The 18,687-nt window shown below is 36.5% G+C and overlaps 3 protein-coding genes across 4 annotated transcripts in view; all 3 read right to left on the reverse strand.

Moving 5' to 3' along the window:
• The window catches only part of LOC144437361 (uncharacterized), a 3,827-nt gene extending 2,148 nt beyond the window's left edge, over positions 1–1,679 (reverse strand). Inside the window, exons 1-2 of the mRNA XM_078126286.1 lie at positions 581–1,679; positions 1–9 (exon numbers count right to left, since the gene is read on the reverse strand). The exon at positions 1–9 is cut by the window's left edge and continues 719 nt beyond it. Coding sequence (XP_077982412.1) covers positions 1–9; positions 581–1,679 — 1,108 coding nt within the window. The remainder of the gene's footprint in view (positions 10–580) is intronic.
• Positions 1,680–3,689: 2,010 nt separating this feature from the next.
• LOC144437362 (uncharacterized) lies at positions 3,690–4,916 on the reverse strand. Its single transcript, XM_078126287.1, has 4 exons — positions 4,757–4,916; positions 4,366–4,439; positions 3,760–3,831; positions 3,690–3,698 (listed from the first exon to the last, which is right to left on the reverse strand). The coding sequence occupies exons 1-4, from the start codon at positions 4,902–4,904 to the stop codon at positions 3,690–3,692; spliced, it is 303 nt and encodes a 100-aa protein (XP_077982413.1). The 5' UTR covers positions 4,905–4,916.
• Positions 4,917–7,964: 3,048 nt separating this feature from the next.
• On the reverse strand, positions 7,965–18,445 carry LOC144437603 (E3 ubiquitin-protein ligase MYLIP-like). 2 transcript variants are annotated; one of them, XM_078126576.1, is made up of 10 exons: positions 18,147–18,445; positions 17,003–17,171; positions 16,356–16,518; positions 12,516–12,706; positions 12,075–12,206; positions 11,848–11,921; positions 11,288–11,465; positions 10,453–10,667; positions 9,435–9,648; positions 7,965–8,975 (listed from the first exon to the last, which is right to left on the reverse strand). In XM_078126576.1, the coding sequence occupies exons 3-10, from the start codon at positions 16,440–16,442 to the stop codon at positions 8,468–8,470; spliced, it is 1,599 nt and encodes a 532-aa protein (XP_077982702.1). In that variant the 5' UTR covers positions 16,443–16,518; positions 17,003–17,171; positions 18,147–18,445; the 3' UTR covers positions 7,965–8,467. The 2 variants fall into 2 exon arrangements, with proteins under 2 accessions (XP_077982702.1, XP_077982701.1); XM_078126575.1 differs by lacking the exon at positions 17,003–17,171.
• Positions 18,446–18,687: the final 242 nt, after the last annotated feature.

The raw sequence follows: 18,687 nt of genomic DNA on the forward strand, positions 1-18,687 counted from the left end.
CATATATACCTATGCAAAAAACAAACAAATAAATTTAAAATAAATTTGAAAGTTAATATATCTGTGAACTCTTTAATAGGGAAATATTCTATGTTCATAGTACATGGAGTCATAAATATTGCCGGTGGAGAGTAGTAGACAAGGCCATCATATTGTACTGTGATGTACTGTGGTGGCGGTATTTGATATTTACAGTTACTGTAAAAATGAAAATGAAAAACAATAAAGTGCAATGTCATAATGACTACACAAAACAGTGGTCAAAGTGTCGATCAACTTGGCCGAGAGTGAGAAAACCAGTCCTTTACTGTCATTGTTATATTGACATTTAACAGACAGGTCAAGTTTTCTTTTGACATATGTTATGCAATTAATCCATCTTATGAAATGTCATCACTATTATTAAATATCAATAGCGTATATATATATATATATATATATATATATATATATATATATATATATATATATATATATATATATATATATATATATATATATATATATATATATATATATATATATATATATATATATATATATATATATATATATGCAATATCAATTCACAAAAAATTACCTGTGCTAATTGCTGGAAAGGCAATTGATCTCGCTCCAAGACCGTTCGCTGCAACGTCTAATACTCTTACAATCAACTCTTGCAAACATTCTGTGGCCGTAGATAAGTCATCTCCGTGGTAAACAGCTGGACCAACAGCATGAATCACGTATTGACAGGGAAGGTCGCCACCTGAGGTGAAACATACTCCACCAGTGGGAAGTGGACCATGTTGCTGAATATACTGTGTGGATTCTCGTTGAATTACAGGTCCACCACAACATGATATTGCTCTCGCTACTCCCCCATCATGACTGAGATAACCATTTGCGGCATTGACAATCACATCTGTGCGAACTCTTGTGATGTCATCACGAAAAATGGAAATCAGGATGCCGTTATGTGTTCTTTTCGACAATTGTAATTGTTCTAGACACTGTGAAAAATCCAGGTTCTCTTCAGGAATAGATACCATGGATGTCTCTAGTGAAGTTTGTTCTTGCATGATGGAATGGGATTTTGTTTTTTCTGATGCTGTTTCTCTTGCTACACTCTCGAAGGTGTCTGTCTTAGTAACGTTGTTGTATTCTGAGTCATTTTCGGAGGTGTTCGCTGTTACTTCCACATTTTTGGTGGGTATGTTATGTGTTATATTATGTCCTCGCTCTTGACCCACACACCGTTTTATGCGCATGTCCACGGCGGAAACTGTTGAAATTTTGGCGTGAGATTTCGACGTAATCTTGACTTTTGACAGTGAATGTTTTCCAACAGTTTCTACTGTAGTTGGTAATTCGACTGTCTTAGCACCTTGTTTGTCAGGAGATAGGTTGTGGTGTCTCATTTCATGTTTAACTGACCAGGTTACCGATGATGAACTTTTATCTGCTAGAGTCGTCACTGCCTCATAATCTGAAGAAAACACTTTGTCAGAAGCAATCGATTTTCCCACACCCTTGCTTGAACTATGCGTATTTACTTCAGTTAGCTGTAAGCAGTCGGTCCGTCCAGCAAAGTGTGCGTATTTTGGTGTTTCTTCCTTCTTCAGATTCTCTTCTTGCATTATAGAATGTACCTCTCTGTCTTTTAAAGATGAACTTGTTACTGCTTGTGTTGTCATTATGGACGGGGTTGTGGTAGTACGAGTGGAAGTCCTGTTTTTCTCTGGGATGAGATGAGTTTGTTGAATATTGCTTGTCGCTATTCGTTCGCTTGGTGTACCAATTAGTTGACGACGTGGTTGTTCTTTGAATGATGTGAAGTTTCCTGAACACGCTGTCTGCAGAGGCAAGGTAGCGTCAACTATCTGCAATCCTTGAGGTTTGAGACCCAGAAAATTGGCTCTCTTTGCTATGGAAGTTATTTTTTCCTCGGCTCTACATAATAGATCCAATGATCTTCCAGTCACTATACACTTTTGACCAAATTTGTTTTTCTGGCCAAAAGCAGTATGAACATCGGCTCCTTTTTCAATGATATCCTTCTCTTCTTCGATATGTGGACATAATACAACACACCAAGGGGCAACTTCTGCAGTGCAATTTTGAAATACCTAGTCATGTGTATTTAAAGCAATAAAAATGGCATTATCAAACTCTGAAACTATTATTTGCAACCCACACATTACATTTAATAACGTCATGATCACAGCTTAGTATGTTAAATATCTATAAGGCTAAAAAAAATTCTGGTCAGGACAGTTTGTCTAAAATGGTGCGACGACGCGATGGTTTTTTTTTTAATTTTCAACAAAACTTCACTCAGTCTACTATATATCCTTTTATTTAGTACTCTAGAGCCAATGTGCATGTGGGGGGATGTCATTTCCTTATCCATGATTGGCTCTTCAGTTGTCTTCGCTGAAGTAGGAAGGGTTATATTTGAGTTTCCCCACGGATCTGAGACGGCATGGGCTGGACAAACACACACACAAAGACCGACGTGGGGGTATTCAAGTACGGAAGCTTATTAATGAGGATACAGGAGTAGTTCTTTTAAAACCATGTCAGCACTTTTTTACCATGGAAGTATTTATTATTTCATGGGAGTACGTTTTTACCATGGGAGTAGGCATTTTTTTAGTTTGACCATGTTTTTACTCCCATTGTAAAAAAAACTGCTCCCATGAAATAAAAACTACTCTCATCGTAAAAAAAAAACTACTCCTATGATAAAACTAAAAAAACAACTACTCCCATGGTTAAAAAACTACTCCCATGGTAAAACTAAAAAATTCTACTCCCATGGTAAAAACAACAACTCACATTGTTTTTTTTTTGTTTTTTTAAAAACTACTCCTGTGGTCCTCATTAAGCTCCCGTATTTAAAGGATGCGCATGGTGACCAGAAACAATTCTTCTTTTTTGGCCTAAACAAAATATTCTATATCTTTGTGACTAGTTTGTAAATTGTAATATCAACTTTTATTTTGACACTGTATATAATGTGATTTTTATTGGATAAGACAATCTACTTAGTGTGATGAGGGTAGATGTTTTTTCAAGAAAAAGAACTATTATAAACATTTCTAATTATTTGAAGTCAGCCAAGGAAATTCCGAAATTTGCAAACAAATCTTGGGCTTATGAGGCTTTAAGGCTTTATGATGGAGAAATTTGAAAACCTTATGTATACCGTATAAAAGATAAACTTGTATGTGGCTGGTATTAAATATGGTAAATAGCTCATCAAATATTGGTCAAGCTCATATATATTGAGTTCAAACAATCTATTGCATGCTTTTCTGTAAGTTCTCCTAAAGTATGTGATGATGTTGCTTTAGCAGTGAAAAGTGGTGTACAGAGAATTACAAATGTAACACCATGGCTGTCTACACTATTTCCTCTGATAAGTTTATTGTTGATGCAACAAAACATTATTTCAATCCAGTGAAGGAAGGGGAGTGTGATGTTCAAATGTTAATGGACACGTTATATTTTCTTCTCATCAGGCCTAGTAAAGTATAGTAATATGTATATGTACAGTACCCTTGATCCTTGTATTGTTATTGTCGATGACGAATAGTCTGCATTGCTTCTTGAGGCATTGGTTATGTCAGTCACTTTCTTACGACGATGGGCAAACTCTTTTATCCTTAATTCAAATGCTTTCATCTGGTCAAGTGTCCCTCTCACAGACACTGTCGAAGAGAGAGTATTTTTCCATTTCTGATCAACACCTATGTTATCAAGCTTCTTCACCTCGTCAGTGGAAAGGCTCCGAAGGAGCCCATGGAATTCTGGAATTACTTCAGCTTTTACTTTACAGAGCGACTATTGAAGCAGATAAAGATAAAGAAGCAAAACTTGAATACTTAATATCGACATGCACCATCAATGAAAATCATTAATTATGCAAATGACTGGATAAAATTAAAAACTTTATTGGCAAACAATATTAGGCGTAGAAATGTCACGATGGAGCTCTAATGGCTTTCAAACAGTCCGTATGGTATTGTATAAAAATTGACCGTAAGACGAGAACTCGCTCGTTTACACGGTACCAAATATATACAGTTAATGTTCATACTCCAATTGGCAACTTAACTTAGTGTCCCATTGGTGTAGGTTGAGTTTATGGTGTTGAATGCAATACTAGTCTACACAGTACACAGTAGCCAGCAATCCAGGAGCAACAAGTATTAGCAACCAAGTTTTGGTGTAGGTACAGTAGCACGTGTTTAGAGAGTATTCATAGTGTCACACAAACCCCAAAGTTGATCAGAAAGGTCATATATGTATGTATGTATGTATGTATGTATGTATGTATGTATGTATGTATGTATATGTGTAATATGTAAATTTTACCTGAAAACACTTCACCGCTTTCAAACCTTCATGAGTTTCCTTGTCTGTGGTTTGCTCAACCAATGTATCCGCATCTGTGAATACAATCGAATGATTGAGTACTGTTATGTTTATTTGATGTTACCATTGCCTTTGTTATGTAGCCTAAACATGCGCAAGGTGTGTTTGATCTGTCTGTAGTTTGATCATTATTCACACCCTCCTGTTCTAAACGCTATATGTATACGCAGACACAAACACAGACACAGACACAGACACATACACAGGCACACACACACACACACACACACACACACACACACACGTACGTACGTACGTACGTACGTACGTACACGTACAGCAGTGGTCAGCAATTCGAACATTCAATGCGCACAGTGTATTATTTATTTACCATTTTTATCTGCACAAGTCACCAATGCAAAGTCGAAATCCTTATATATTTCGTATCGTCCTGACAGTGTCTTAGATAAGTAACTGCGTAGTTGTCCTTCACCCAGTCCCATAGGTATGTCATAGAGTAAGATAGTACGATCATCCATGACTCCTGAATATTAACCAAACCTAGTTAGTCAGTCAGTCAGTCAGTCAGTCAGTCGGTCGGTCGGTGGGTCGGTGGGTGGGTGGGTGGGTGGGTGGGTGATTGGTTTCGGTCTCGGACCACTACTGAGGTTGGGTGGATGAATGGTGGTTGGTTGGTTGGTTGGTTGGTTGGTTGGTTGGTTGGTTGGTTGGTTGGATGGTTGGTTGGATGGATGGATGGATGGATGGATGGATGGATGGATGGATGGATGGATGAACGAATTAGATAAAACAAAATGATAGAAAAAGTGTTCAGATCTGACTCTTGTCCTTTTTAAAGTAATGAAGTGTACGGGTGGGAGGTAACCTGATCAATACTACAGTGTTTTGTTATAAGGTACCTTTGCATACAATGAAAATTCGAAAAAAATAACACAATACTTATCTCAGACTATAGTAGCCTGAGTAATAATCCATGTCCTGGGTTATTTGAATTTTGATCTCAGTGGTTATCATGGTTATTTCTGCCTCTCCTATCTATCACATGTCATTTCCTAGAGAACTCATCAGACATATTTTTTTTGTTGATAATTGCTAACTAATGATCACGACTTTTCCGTATTAACCAGTCGTTAGTAGAGACCCTAAAACACCTGTCGGTTTGTCGTATTAACCAGTCGTTAGTAGAGACCCTAAAACACCTGTCGGTTTGTCGTATTAACCAATCGTTAGTAGAGACCCTAAAACACCTGTCGGTTTGTCGTATTAACCAGTCGTTAGTAGACACCCTAAAACACCTGTCGGTTTGTCGTATTAACCAGTCGTTAGTAGAGACCCCAAAACACCTGTCGGTTTGTCGTATTAACCAGTCGTTAGGAGACACCCTATGACACTTGTCGACTCGTGAAAAATGAAGATATAAAATCTTGATCATGAAACTACATTGTATTGTCTATCTAACTTATATGGTATGTTTTACTTGATACATAAAACAACAAATATTGGTTGGCTGTCAATATATTTCATGATTGATATGTAGTACGCTAAAAGGTATGTGACCTTTGACACGACACTGAGGTCTCGTTCTTTGCTGCCAAGTATTAGGCAATTTTTAAAGCGGCCTTGCTTATGTTGTAGTTTCAAATTTTTACTAGGGATATATGACTGCCATTAGTCAAAATTAATATCATGTGCTACATGTTAACACTGGACTAAGATTCACAATAATCATCATGAAATAGGCAACAGTGAATTAGATATGCGATTTCAGTTTAACGCTGTATGAATCGTTGAGTTGGTCAAACTACATGTTCCGACTCTAAATTGTGAAATGTTCACAAGAAATAATGGTATCAGTATATCATTTTTTAAGTGTACAGCAACATTTGAGGAATCTAATGTGAAGAGATCGAAATTCTAGAATTTTGAATCAACGACGATGATTATAGCGATACATGTAACAATACATTCTGTGATACTTGAACTTTAAACCAGGAAGCTGTTTTAGACCTGTGACAACAAAAAATGTTCAGTCCGGCTGAGGTCTTAGACGGTTTCATCAAAAAACGTTTCTTATCACTATGTGTATTCGTGATATATGCACTTACCCGTCACAGATTACTAGAGAGATCTAGAGACGTAGAAACTAAATGCTCGTTAAGTTACGTTAAGGCGGTTTTTGCTAAAAAGACAAATGGGGAAACCCCCTAACTGGCGCAGGCGCAGTGTCGGACCTACATTTCGGCGAATTGTGTTACCAAATCGAAAGTTAGCTCAGCTACTTTCCCAGTGTTGACACACTTTTACTTTCCTTTCAATTATAACATGTACTTAGATAAACGTACCTCTAATCGCTAGCCGCATCTCCACGTTTACTGGTGAAGGCACGTTAGGTGCGGGTACCAATAACAACAAACGTTGTTGGACATGTAACTTTGTTCAAAACATTATTTCTAAGTATAACGTCTTTCAAAAAATTCTGGGTGATAAAGGGAAATATGGGTGCCGGGTTGGGGCCGGGGTATGGTGGTTGCTTGCTAATTCCTCTTTGATAAATATCATTTCTACTTTAAGATGTAAAATATAAAATGAGAGTTCGCTGAGTCATGCAAAATTGTAAAACTTATTTGTCAGAACTAAGTTTTTCATAGCCCGATTAATTGCGAGGTCACAGTTGGCCGAGTCCGCTATGTGTAAACTATGCGATAACCCACCACCCTATACATTTTTTTAACATTTAAAAGAAAAAGATAAGAAATTCTTTGTCTTCTTGACCTTCATGCATATATGTTTTTCCCCAGTGATATCTGTACATTTTTCATCAAACTCTCATCAGAAGATGTATTCTGGCCGATGTTTTGTGCGCCTTAGGGTCGAAGCAATATTTTTCAAAAAATGTATAAAAATGTAAATGTTTACCACTCACAGCTAGCCAATTGTCAAGTCTAATAGTACTTTCAGTAAATGAAGTCACGTGACGTGATAGTAACAAACAGTGCCATCTATCATAGAAGTTTGTAGATACATGCAAAGTCATTTAGAATTAGTGATGTAATTACAGTTTATACATACTGTATAAAGTCATTTTCAACAACTTACAAATTTTCAATAGCCTGCTGTCTACTACTGGGCTGATCGGACATAGATTCAGCCACGTTGAGACGTGGACAGGCTAATTTTTCGACTGCTCTGCTTGGAAAATTTGCTATTGATAGCTAGGTTGATGCTACATGTAGGCTAATATGTGTAAAAGATACACCAAAATATTGTTCACAGAGAGCTCACAGCCAGAAACACACATCCAGAAACACAAATACACAGGCATATATCGACAAATTGAATGTACAAGCTCAAACTCGCGCACACGCAACCGGGCAGCTCCTCTGAAAACGTTATTTGCATACCGAGTAGGCTATTTGCATAATACAGTATTTTTATATTGTGAAATAACTACATTCTGTGGAAATTCTAACGGTAGCATTACTACGCATGCTTGAAGAGGACGGCAAAACACTGTAATGTGTAACACAAATCTCATTAATGAAATATTTACAAAAAATAATATACCCATAAACCTTTTATATTTATTAGCCATAAGATGCAAAAATTACGGTACATACGTATAAATATTCCAAAACCAAGTTAGGAGTAAATATCGAGTGTACACTAGAAGTGTTACAGTTTTTGTTTAATAATACCCAATCAGTACGGTAAATTTAAGTTGTTTATATACATTTAGTATTGCAAAACACTATAATTCTAAAATTCAAAACATCCCAACGTATGTTCGTATTAAAATATCCATAAATATACTCAAAAAAGAGTTACTTGCTATTCCATGAAAGAATTTAAAAATTGTGGTCATTGTGTTAAACCCTCACTGATGGAAAGCTACTGCCTGCAGCAGCAATCAATCAATTCATGTACGTGTACGAAACGTAACTACGTAAAATCTGTTCAAAACTACACTGACATTTTGCGATGTAATTTTCTTGGATTAATAAAAAAATGAATATCACATTAAAAAAGAGCACCGTTTTCTGGAAATTGATTATATCTAAAAGTGCACATTGGTAATTAATGTTTATTGCATATAAATAGTTTGCAACCATTTAATTTCGGAACGACAGACGGGACATTCAGTGCACTGACTTGCACACTTTCGGCAGCAAACCATATGACCGCAAGGACAAAACGCAGTATTCATTTTCTTGTCCATACAAATTTTACAGTTTAGCGATTCTTCCAAATTATGTAATTCTTTACGAATTTCTAAGCTGTTCGCTCTCCGTCTTGTGTCAACAGCAGGTGTGTAGTCGAAATCCGAATCTAACAAGTTGCCTTCTGATGAGCATTTGCGAACTGGTCTGCCCTCAACGACCGTGTCTGGAACACTTTCGTTTTCTACAGCCCTCAGGAGATTTCCTTCAGATAGACTTCTTCCTCTATGGGAAAATATATCTGCGCCACTGTCGTCTACAGTAGGACTGATATCAGTCGAGCTCTGTCGAAGACGCATCCTACAAAGTTGCCGACGAGTGGGTTCATGGAAACCAGCTTTTATACTATCTGAAGTACGTCTTTTGCGATACCTGTTTATAGGTAAGGAGAGAGTAATTGTTAATACCATCATGATATAGTTGACTGCCATTTTGATAATGGCCATACCTAACATAAAATATCACATTACTTCGATTTCTTTATTTTATTCTCTATCTAATCCAAAGATTTCCACGGGAATGCATACGTATGACAAACTTGCAAGTGTTGGTGCAGAGAACAATTCTGTGAATTAAGATTTCATTTCAAACAATTTTCAAGAAATTTCGCCCAGCACTAACAAATTAAGGCCGGACTGGGTGGTTAGTTGCCATTTGACAAAGGTTTGTCTACTTTTACGAAAAATATATCGAAAAAGTACAGCTTTCTTTGAAAAAGTTTACCCATTTCCTCCAAGTCGAAATTTCGAAAAGAGAACCCGCTTTGGTAACACATCCTTTGAAACATGCCAAGAGTATTACCATGGGTTGATTTTAATACATGACTCTCACCTGCCATTACTGGGGGCATTTGATTCGCCATCACTACCCGACCTCATCCTCGTTCGTAGCATCTCTTCGTTGCGAGCCACTTCCAACTTTTGTTTTATCCTGTCAATAGCCTCTGTTCGTGTGCGAATCACATCAAAGTTATATTGCTTATTTGTTGACGATGAACGTGGACGAAAGTAGGAAATGATACTTTCGAGCACATTGCCATGGTTACCTGTAGAGAGCGAAAGAGAGAAGTAAGTGACAATGCTTCGTGAACAGAGATAGGCTCTACTAGCAAATCTAGTTTCACGTAGATACCAGTATATTTACTTTACTCAGTGTGCCAATTGATTGGCAAAGTACACGATTTATTTCAGACCTAGGGATACATGTCATTCAGTTTTTCACATATTTCTTCGGATAATCATAAGTTACAGTTTCAATATACTAAATAACGTTTTATATTAGATCTATCTGTTAACTGATTACTCAAGTCAAATATTGCCAACGATAATAAAAGTCAACATGTTTTCACTGAAAAACGAAACGAATCAACCATTCAATCGAAATCAAATTACACTATAATTATATTAATATACTTTATCGTGTTAATTCTATGCATTATAGTACAATATAACATTACATTGTATTACATTACATCATATATTCCAACGTCTATTATTGCGTTACAGTCCATTGCATACTTACATTTATATTATACAGACATAATTACTATAGAACACGGCTTATTATGATGTAATGACAAATTGAAGGCGCTGCTCCCTGTATGTAGCGCAAGATGAAAGGAGCGCCCTCAACGGTGAATCTTTCATTCTACTGTAAGTACACTACTCTCACAATAATGTCATAAATTTAAATATTAGAGTGGGGCACTGTAAAGTATATCACATGGACCAACGGCATGACAATATAATATAAATATACTAGCACATTTCATGCATAGTATCTCTATTACATTGAGTGTATCTGAACCAATCGCCTGCATTGTTACATAAAGTGACTATAAAAAACATACCTGATTGTTTAACCCAATCACCAACAGTGTTACGTCTGTAGAATGTGTAGACTTCTGTAAAACATCTATAGATGGCACTAGCTGATGTTTTACTTTGCATTTGAAAGCATATCTTCTTTCTTGCCTTTCCATTCGGTGATGATGTTTCCCCGGTGATCAGAAGGAAGAAATGTCTTCCTTGAAAAGCAGCTTGTCGTATATTGTTAAAGCGGTAACTGCAATACAAAATATACACATTGATTAAACCATTGCATTGTAACTGATATCCTGATTTGCCGTGCTAGCTAGCTAGCATAATGTTTTCTAAAAATAGAACACGAATCCTGCGACTACAAAAGTGGCAATATACTCTATACTATAACACAATATCTTTATGTAGTATCTTTTCTTCAGATAAATGTTTCAGATACACAGGTAGGGGAATTATATTTGACGTTGCAACGTTAACAAGGAAAACACAAGTGTCTAAGAAATAGTACAAGTGCAATAGTGCATAGATGAAATAGGAATGAAAACAATCTATTGGTAAAACTTGCAATTGACTGTATATTGTGTGAAGACCTAACTAATCGTTCTTTGAAATATCTTCTTGACAAGATTTCTTGCATATGAAATACACCTTTTAAGATATCCACTGCGAAGGGTTATCATTTTCAGTCACAATTCTGAAGTCACCACTGGAGGCGCTTTACAACACGAACTTGCAATTGGAGAAATGAAGTGGATTACTGAGCATGTTCACCACAATCACTATGTACACATATCATGCTTATACCACAAAATAATCAACGTTTACAATTTGCAAATTCCTTTTCCTTCAATAAATCTGGTTTACCTTGCAAGCACAATTTTCCCATTCTTGTCAAAAATTTTGACTGCGTCCTCTTTTATGCCAATCTCGACTGGTTCCTTATCTTGGTCACATGACCAGGCAGAGTAGGTTTCCATTCCGTACTTTTCCAGTTGATGCATTTCCAGAAGAAAGTTTATCTTGGCAGAATCTTCATCCATATCTATAGTAAACACAATATAAATTCAGTTTTAAAGGGTCTACTGTTTATCTTGTCCTTTTTTTAAGGTGTTTGCATGCACTTGTTTGAGTTTAAAAACCAGAATGCGTTTCACGAACATTTCGTCTGGCAAAAGAGCAATAGCAAAAGAAAAAAGAACAACAACAAATTATAATTTTACTGAGAAAGCTTTCACTATTTGTGCATGTCAATAAACTTTTATGAATCACATAAATTGTATAAACAGTATAATGTACAACATCGAGATAAATTCATTGGGGATAAGGGTTTATAGCTATATGTCATTTCTAGCCGGGGAGGGGGGGGGTGTAATTACATGATGCCAAAATAGACTAATTGACGACAAATCGAATAGTGTTCATACCTCTTAGTCTGCTATGTTGGGTAGCTATCACGTGATCTAGATCTACAGTCCATTCCGGAACATATGATGGGTACCTGTAAGAATAAAGTGTGTGATAACGGTGATCTTCTTGATCCAAAATATGTTATATTATTATAGTATATAGTAACTTTTGAAAGCTGGTCCAATGTATAAAAACCTCATCGAAAGAAACTATGTCGATATTTAGAGTAATTAAGGGTATTTACCTGTTCTGTCCCTCTGCATGATCTCCAAACTCTATTTGTGCAATCAGCGCTGACAAGATGATCACCTGACGACGATCTAATTTGAATTTCCCGCCAACAAGGTCAGATTTTAGTTGCAGATAAAACTGGTTTCTAGAGACATAAAGTAGAGAATATTTTATGTTATTAATTTGAACGTACAGCAAAGGTTGTATTTGAACTTAAAAACGAAGTCTAAAAGCGACAACTGAAACAAAGAGATGGAAGTTTGATCGAGTACATGCGATTTTTTTAATCAAAAGTTGAAATTCAAAGGACTTCCGGTGACAATGTCACGATCGATTGAAAGCCCGGTAAAGGACTTTTAAAACGGTCTATTGGTTATGTAGATATATTGAAATGACAGCATTTATTGTACTGAAGATTTTTGAAGGGGAAGAAACGTTGCATTAGAATATACACCTTGTTTCTCTCTGCAGAATCTGTTGTGGGTTGACAAAAAACTTGACTTGTAATTCCAGACGATAAGGAGGGAAGTTAGGGAGCTGATCCCGGATAGGATTACGTAGATTTAACCATAGTTGCTCTCCTTTCTTTCCAGTGTAACGTAACCCAAAGTAGTCAGTCTCAATGATTCCAAGTCTTTCACATACCTGGTGATATGAAAATAAATACACATACTGTACTTGAGGTATTTAGTCACTTTGTGTTTTTATCATGTTCTAGTATTTGCAAAGTCTTTACTGCGAACAATGTTGAAGGTCATTGGTGACTCATGCACTTACACTTGTCCTATAAAACTGTCCTTCACGGTTGAACAACACTTGAACGTTGTTAGGTGAAGTTCATTTGAATCCAATGGTGTACATGGGGATGTTTGCTTTGGCCAATAAAAATCCGTAGTTTGATAATCACAACATGGTTATTTTCCATAAAAGTTTATGCGTAGATTGAAAAATATAAGAATGGGAAATATTGCACAAAATAGTGCAATGTCATGTGAAGGCATTCATGTCTTATGATCTAAGGCCATTAGCACATTCATTGTACATTGCCTATCAGACACGCGCGGGCCTTGGTCAGCAACTTTCGGCATTCACAAAAATGCCATTGATCAACTTCGTGGCCTGCAAAGCGAGTCGGACTATCGTCCTTAGAACTACGAGCTTGTTTGGTTACTTAGTCTAGTGCTATCCTTCGTCGAATCGTAACATATCTTTTTTATGATTCAATACCACGTTGGCATTCAGGCGAGTTATTTTCTAAGTTTTAACACTGGACTATACATGTATGAGACATTAAAACAGTTCGATCACCTTGCAGAAAGCTGTATGTATAGCATCCCAAATTACACGTAAGCGAACATCATGGAACCACAAATAGAACATTCTCTTTGCCTTCCCAAGCATGCAACTGTTATTTCTACATATTTCGTATTCAGTTTTTTAGACAGTCTACTTAGTTTTCATGCATGCATGGTAGATGACACAGAGACAAATGTGGAACAAACACAGTAGTTTACTAGTATCTAATAACAAAATACATTCATATAAGTGAAAACAAAACAAAGCTGTGTAGAAGAATGTTCTCCAGACAGTTTGTGAATTGTACTTCACAGTCAGGTCGCACACATGGTCACGCCCGACAGTTGTTGCATTTCGCAGACGATTAAGTTCATGCACAAAACCAACATAAGAGTAATACGAACGCCCCGGCGCAGACAATAATGGAATGAACATGGGTTCATTTCTGAGAGACAAGGTTGTCACTGTATTTGTCAATACGAAACATAAAAAACCATTATCTGTACCGATGGTCCCTATCTCCGGGATTTCTATCATAATTAACCGTATGCATGGTGACAGTCATTAAAGTGACATTAGCCTGAAAAGAACGACTGCGATGTTTCCCACACATCATCCTACAATAGCGGTGTCAACACAACAGGAAATTCCAAATTGTTTGCCTTTCCTGTTCGATAATGAATCTTTTTCAGATTATCCGAATTTAAAACACTTACAGAGAGAGATTGGTATTTGTTAAATACAAAACAACGATCGGAATTTGAGATAGAATACCCAAGATGGGATTTCGAGATAAGAATTTCCATCAATCAAACATGAAAAGATTGAAACCTTGATAGTGTCATTTCAATATTATGTTTTAGCCCACGTAGTTCTCAGGTAACACAAAGTAAATGACAACAAATGACGGCGTGGGACGTACTACAAAGAGTTTAAGAGTTGACCTATTAAGAAGATACACGTGTACCCGAAAAAATCGAGTGGATAAATATATGAAAACTTGTTTACATTTGCAACACAGTTGTCCTGTCAGTATCTAACCATGTTTTATAACTGCGGCCATTTTGTAATAAATGCGTCCCTCCCTTCATGGCTTAAAATTTCATAAAACATTAATTTCAATATTAATGCGCAGCGTTCGCACAAACGAAAACTCGAACCCGTGTGTTTTAGTGAGAGAGTTTCTTATTTTACCGTGGCTGTGTACATGTTAGTACGACATTGTAATTAATTATGTCTAATTTTAGTGAGAGAGTTTCTTATTTTACCGTGGCTGTGTACATGTTAGTACGACATTGTAATTAATTATGTCTAAATTTAACCAAGTCAACTTCCTGTCTGACGTAATAAAACGACAAACAATAATTATACTTCAATTACGTGATCTGACGGTGTTGCAATAATTCTGTTTCTTATTTTATCCTAGTCTAGTCCTGCTGACAGACGGAGAACGGGACTCGATAAGAGACACTGTCAAGACAGGCCTGCAATCCATACGGATTGAGATTTTAAATTTTGTGATTGGAAAGAAAACTTTAAAATCCCAATCCAGGGAATGGATTGCAGGTTACATCAAGACCCAATTTACAGGACTTTGTCCTATTCCAATATTCAACATGGTTTTCAGATTCAGATTCGTATATTGGTATTCAAGATAGTTTTCAGATTTCAAATCTTACGATTCGTAAACTTATATTGGTATCTAGATCTACATTCACAGCTTTGGATAAAAGTAACTCACAATGAACAATTACTTTCATTGTTAACACGTTTAATGAAAAAAACCCACTAGTATTCAATATCCATTATTAATTATGATCAGTGATAAGTGAGTCATACCTCTTACGTAATACATAAATATGCTATCAATCTTTACTGAGACTCATTCATAGACCATATATATAAATATATCTATGGTTATGATTTATTGGTCACGTGACACCAGTATCTACTTCTACAATTCTTTCAAATCTCCTGCCAGTCTTTTTGTCGACTTGTAATACACAATGCTTGAACACAAGTTCTCCCCTCTATAAACTTCTTGCCATTTTATTTTGTTTAATGTCGGTATTCTTGAATAGATCGAAATTTCCCACATCCACCAATAGATCTCTTGTTGTAAGAAAATATTTTACTCCAGTCGTAGTATTTGCAGGACTTAAATTGTCAGACTTTGGTACAGTGATCCAAAGCAAAACAAACTGATTCAAAACACAACAGAAAACAAACAAACTAAGTCTTCTCTATGCGTAAACGTACTTGTAAACTGAGTACATGTATATAAAGCCATGACTCATGTGTAACAGCTTCAGCTTGCACGTACGTGTATGTTGGCGGCGAGTCATGAGAACCAATTATTTGATCACGTGACAACGACTTGGGGATGTGGTTTAAGTCATGGTGTGTAATCAGCCAGTGTTCATCCCTATTACACCGAATTCATCGTCAATTCCATGGAATACACATTCATCTACATTCGTGGAAATAAGACAGAGACCTAGTCTTTCAATGTGTACTTTGTCACCTACTTGATATCGGCCTTTGTACAACAAATACAAATAATTGCAATTACTTGCACTATGACCAACTACCCCTACCTGTAACGATGTAAATACAGTATCTTGGACAGACAGCTGAGCCTGCTAGGAACAGTTGTGCGTTTTGCAGGCAATGCCATCCAAAGTAAAAATACACAGCTACATAAAGTACATCTATTTTGCTAGTTTTAAAATCTTTGTTGAATTAAAACATTAATTTTAGTTGCTTCATAGATGGGCCTATCATAGCTTGTCTTTTCAGACTTAACTGTAGCGAGGTGAATAGAACTGCTAGGATAAAACTATGAACGTTTGAACACCACTGTTATTAATCCTCAGAGTCGCCAAAGTTTATGAGAAGTGTTTTATTGGATTCACGGATTACACAGTATATGGTCCATTAAATCACAACAACACAAACACAGAATCATAATAATCGAATATTCCTTATTTCTACATACCTCTCTCAAACATTTTTGTCCCACAGCTTTTGGAGCTACCACTACTTCCTCGACGACAGCGTCAGGTCGACGAACTAAGCACCACATTTTTCACTCAGTCTGGTTCTGATACGTTACCAATAGATATTGTTGTATTCCGTCAACTGTAGGTATCTGTAAGTTCCTGCAACCGTAACCAAGCATATCACGAGTTATTGTGTTTGTAAGAAAATGTAAAACGCGGACCATGCAAGATATGGAAAATACCGAGAAGGATTAACGTTACTTCATAGCATTGACAATTTAAGTCATGGTGTGGACAGTTGCAAGTATATCACACAGTTCAACTCAGGCAGATTGGGTACGTCATGTCACGTGGTTTGAAGATAAGCACAACAGAACACTTCACAGCTATAAGTATGTTATGCTAAAAGTTATGCATGGCATCAAAATAATTACACGATGTAAAACAAACACATTCAAACAGATTCAACCTTCTGTCCGTAATTTTAATATATCCAAGTAGTCGTACACACACGTTTAACTATAAATATTGGAGAATGAGAAACGTCTACGGTTAACCCAAGGAGTGGGACTGACATAGGTACACTAAAATAGCTGAAATTGTCATTACTGTCAGCATATAAACCTGGCATATGTCTACTTACCGAGTCACGCTACAGTTAATGACTAAACTAGACGGTACATAGCTGTGTTATACGTCGGAGAGAACATTACTTCCTGGTGGACAGACACGTACACTGTGACATATTTACCGGGTCTATTTATAATACGCTACGGTTCAGCAAGTCTTTATAGGTATGGAATTGATCAATGCTTCGGACCAATGAAAGAAATTTAAAAAAACAACAGATTTTTGTGTTGCTTGACAATTTCTTAGTGGGTAATAAACCACAATAAATGTTTATGATAATAACCATGAAAGGGGCATAAAACTGAGATCACGTCCAAATATCATATATTGTCACGTGACGTTTCAGTACGTCAATATTTTTTACTTTGTTGAGTATTTTTTGAAATCGTTATCATGAATTGCCTTCGCACACTATATTACAATAATCATTGTTGTAGTTAGTGTTATTAGTTGTTATATGGTTTTAATTTTGTAAATTATTTTGTAAGTGTCTGTTACCAACTTTGCGGACCACTGTTATTAGTTATTTATTCAAGTTAATACACTTTTGTAACTTGCTGATAATCCCCCCACTTCAATTCTAGTCACGCTGTCTACGATAAGCGACTGTAGTTACCGAAACCAAGCGACAGAAGTCTTTTTATTGTATTTGGCAGAACGTACAAAATATAATGGCCTTGTTCGATTTGTATATACCATAAAGAGATTTTATAACATGATAATGTAAGGAGAGAGAGAGAGAGAGAGAGAGAGAGAGAGAGAGAGAGAGAGAGAGAGAGAGAGAGAGAGAGAGAGAGAGAGAGAGAGAGGAAAGAACAACATTCATTAAGACCGTGATGAAAGGAGACAATGCAAATAACATACACTAAACTCTTTACATGTACCACTCGAACATTTTCCCTAATTGCTCCTTTTGTAAGAAACTTATAAAGATAAACACGAGAAAACAATGCAATCGAAATTCCTAATTTCAACCATTAATTTTACAGACATAATTGTGCGTACTGAGTAGCATGGAAGTCCTACCTCCACGGTAGCAGTATCAGTGTTTGGACTTCGACCACCAGTTAAAGTTGAAATATGAAAACTTGTACCAGTATAATGGATTTTTTCGTCCCCTTTGGAATATTTCCTTAGTACAATCTAGATACACTTACCTTCAACTGCAGTTAGTATGAGGTATGCTCAGTACTAAAATAATGACTTTGGGTGTGCGTTGATTCTTCTTTGTTGATGATAACAAACTGTGCCAATATATATATAGTCAACAACGCCTTGTTCGAATCCACCTGTTGCATGTGTACACTTCAAATGTTTATACCTGAATGAAACCAATAGCCTATACCAGTGATTTAACCAACCCAACAACTTTGAAGGATGGTGACATTTTTTCCACGGATACTTGACGCCAAATTTGCTTAGAAGAGCGGAATTACTCTCTTGTCAATGATGCGTGGTGATGTGATTAACTTTAAAACAGTGTCATGTTTCGATTTGGCGGCAGTCCAAAAGTGACACATGTGCACAAGTAGCTAAGTGTACGACGGTGCATGGGAAAGTTTCGAGTTCCAGGGAACTGGAGACAAACAATAGATGTAGACCCTATTGTTGTATATGAATAATTCATCATGACGTCACCGGATATGTACATATATGGAATAAGTACAGGTGTCCTTGAGTTCATGTTGTATGGGAATT

The sequence above is a fragment of the Glandiceps talaboti genome, chromosome 7, assembly GCF_964340395.1.
Source record: "Glandiceps talaboti chromosome 7, keGlaTala1.1, whole genome shotgun sequence".
Taxonomy (NCBI): domain Eukaryota; kingdom Metazoa; phylum Hemichordata; class Enteropneusta; family Spengelidae; genus Glandiceps; species Glandiceps talaboti.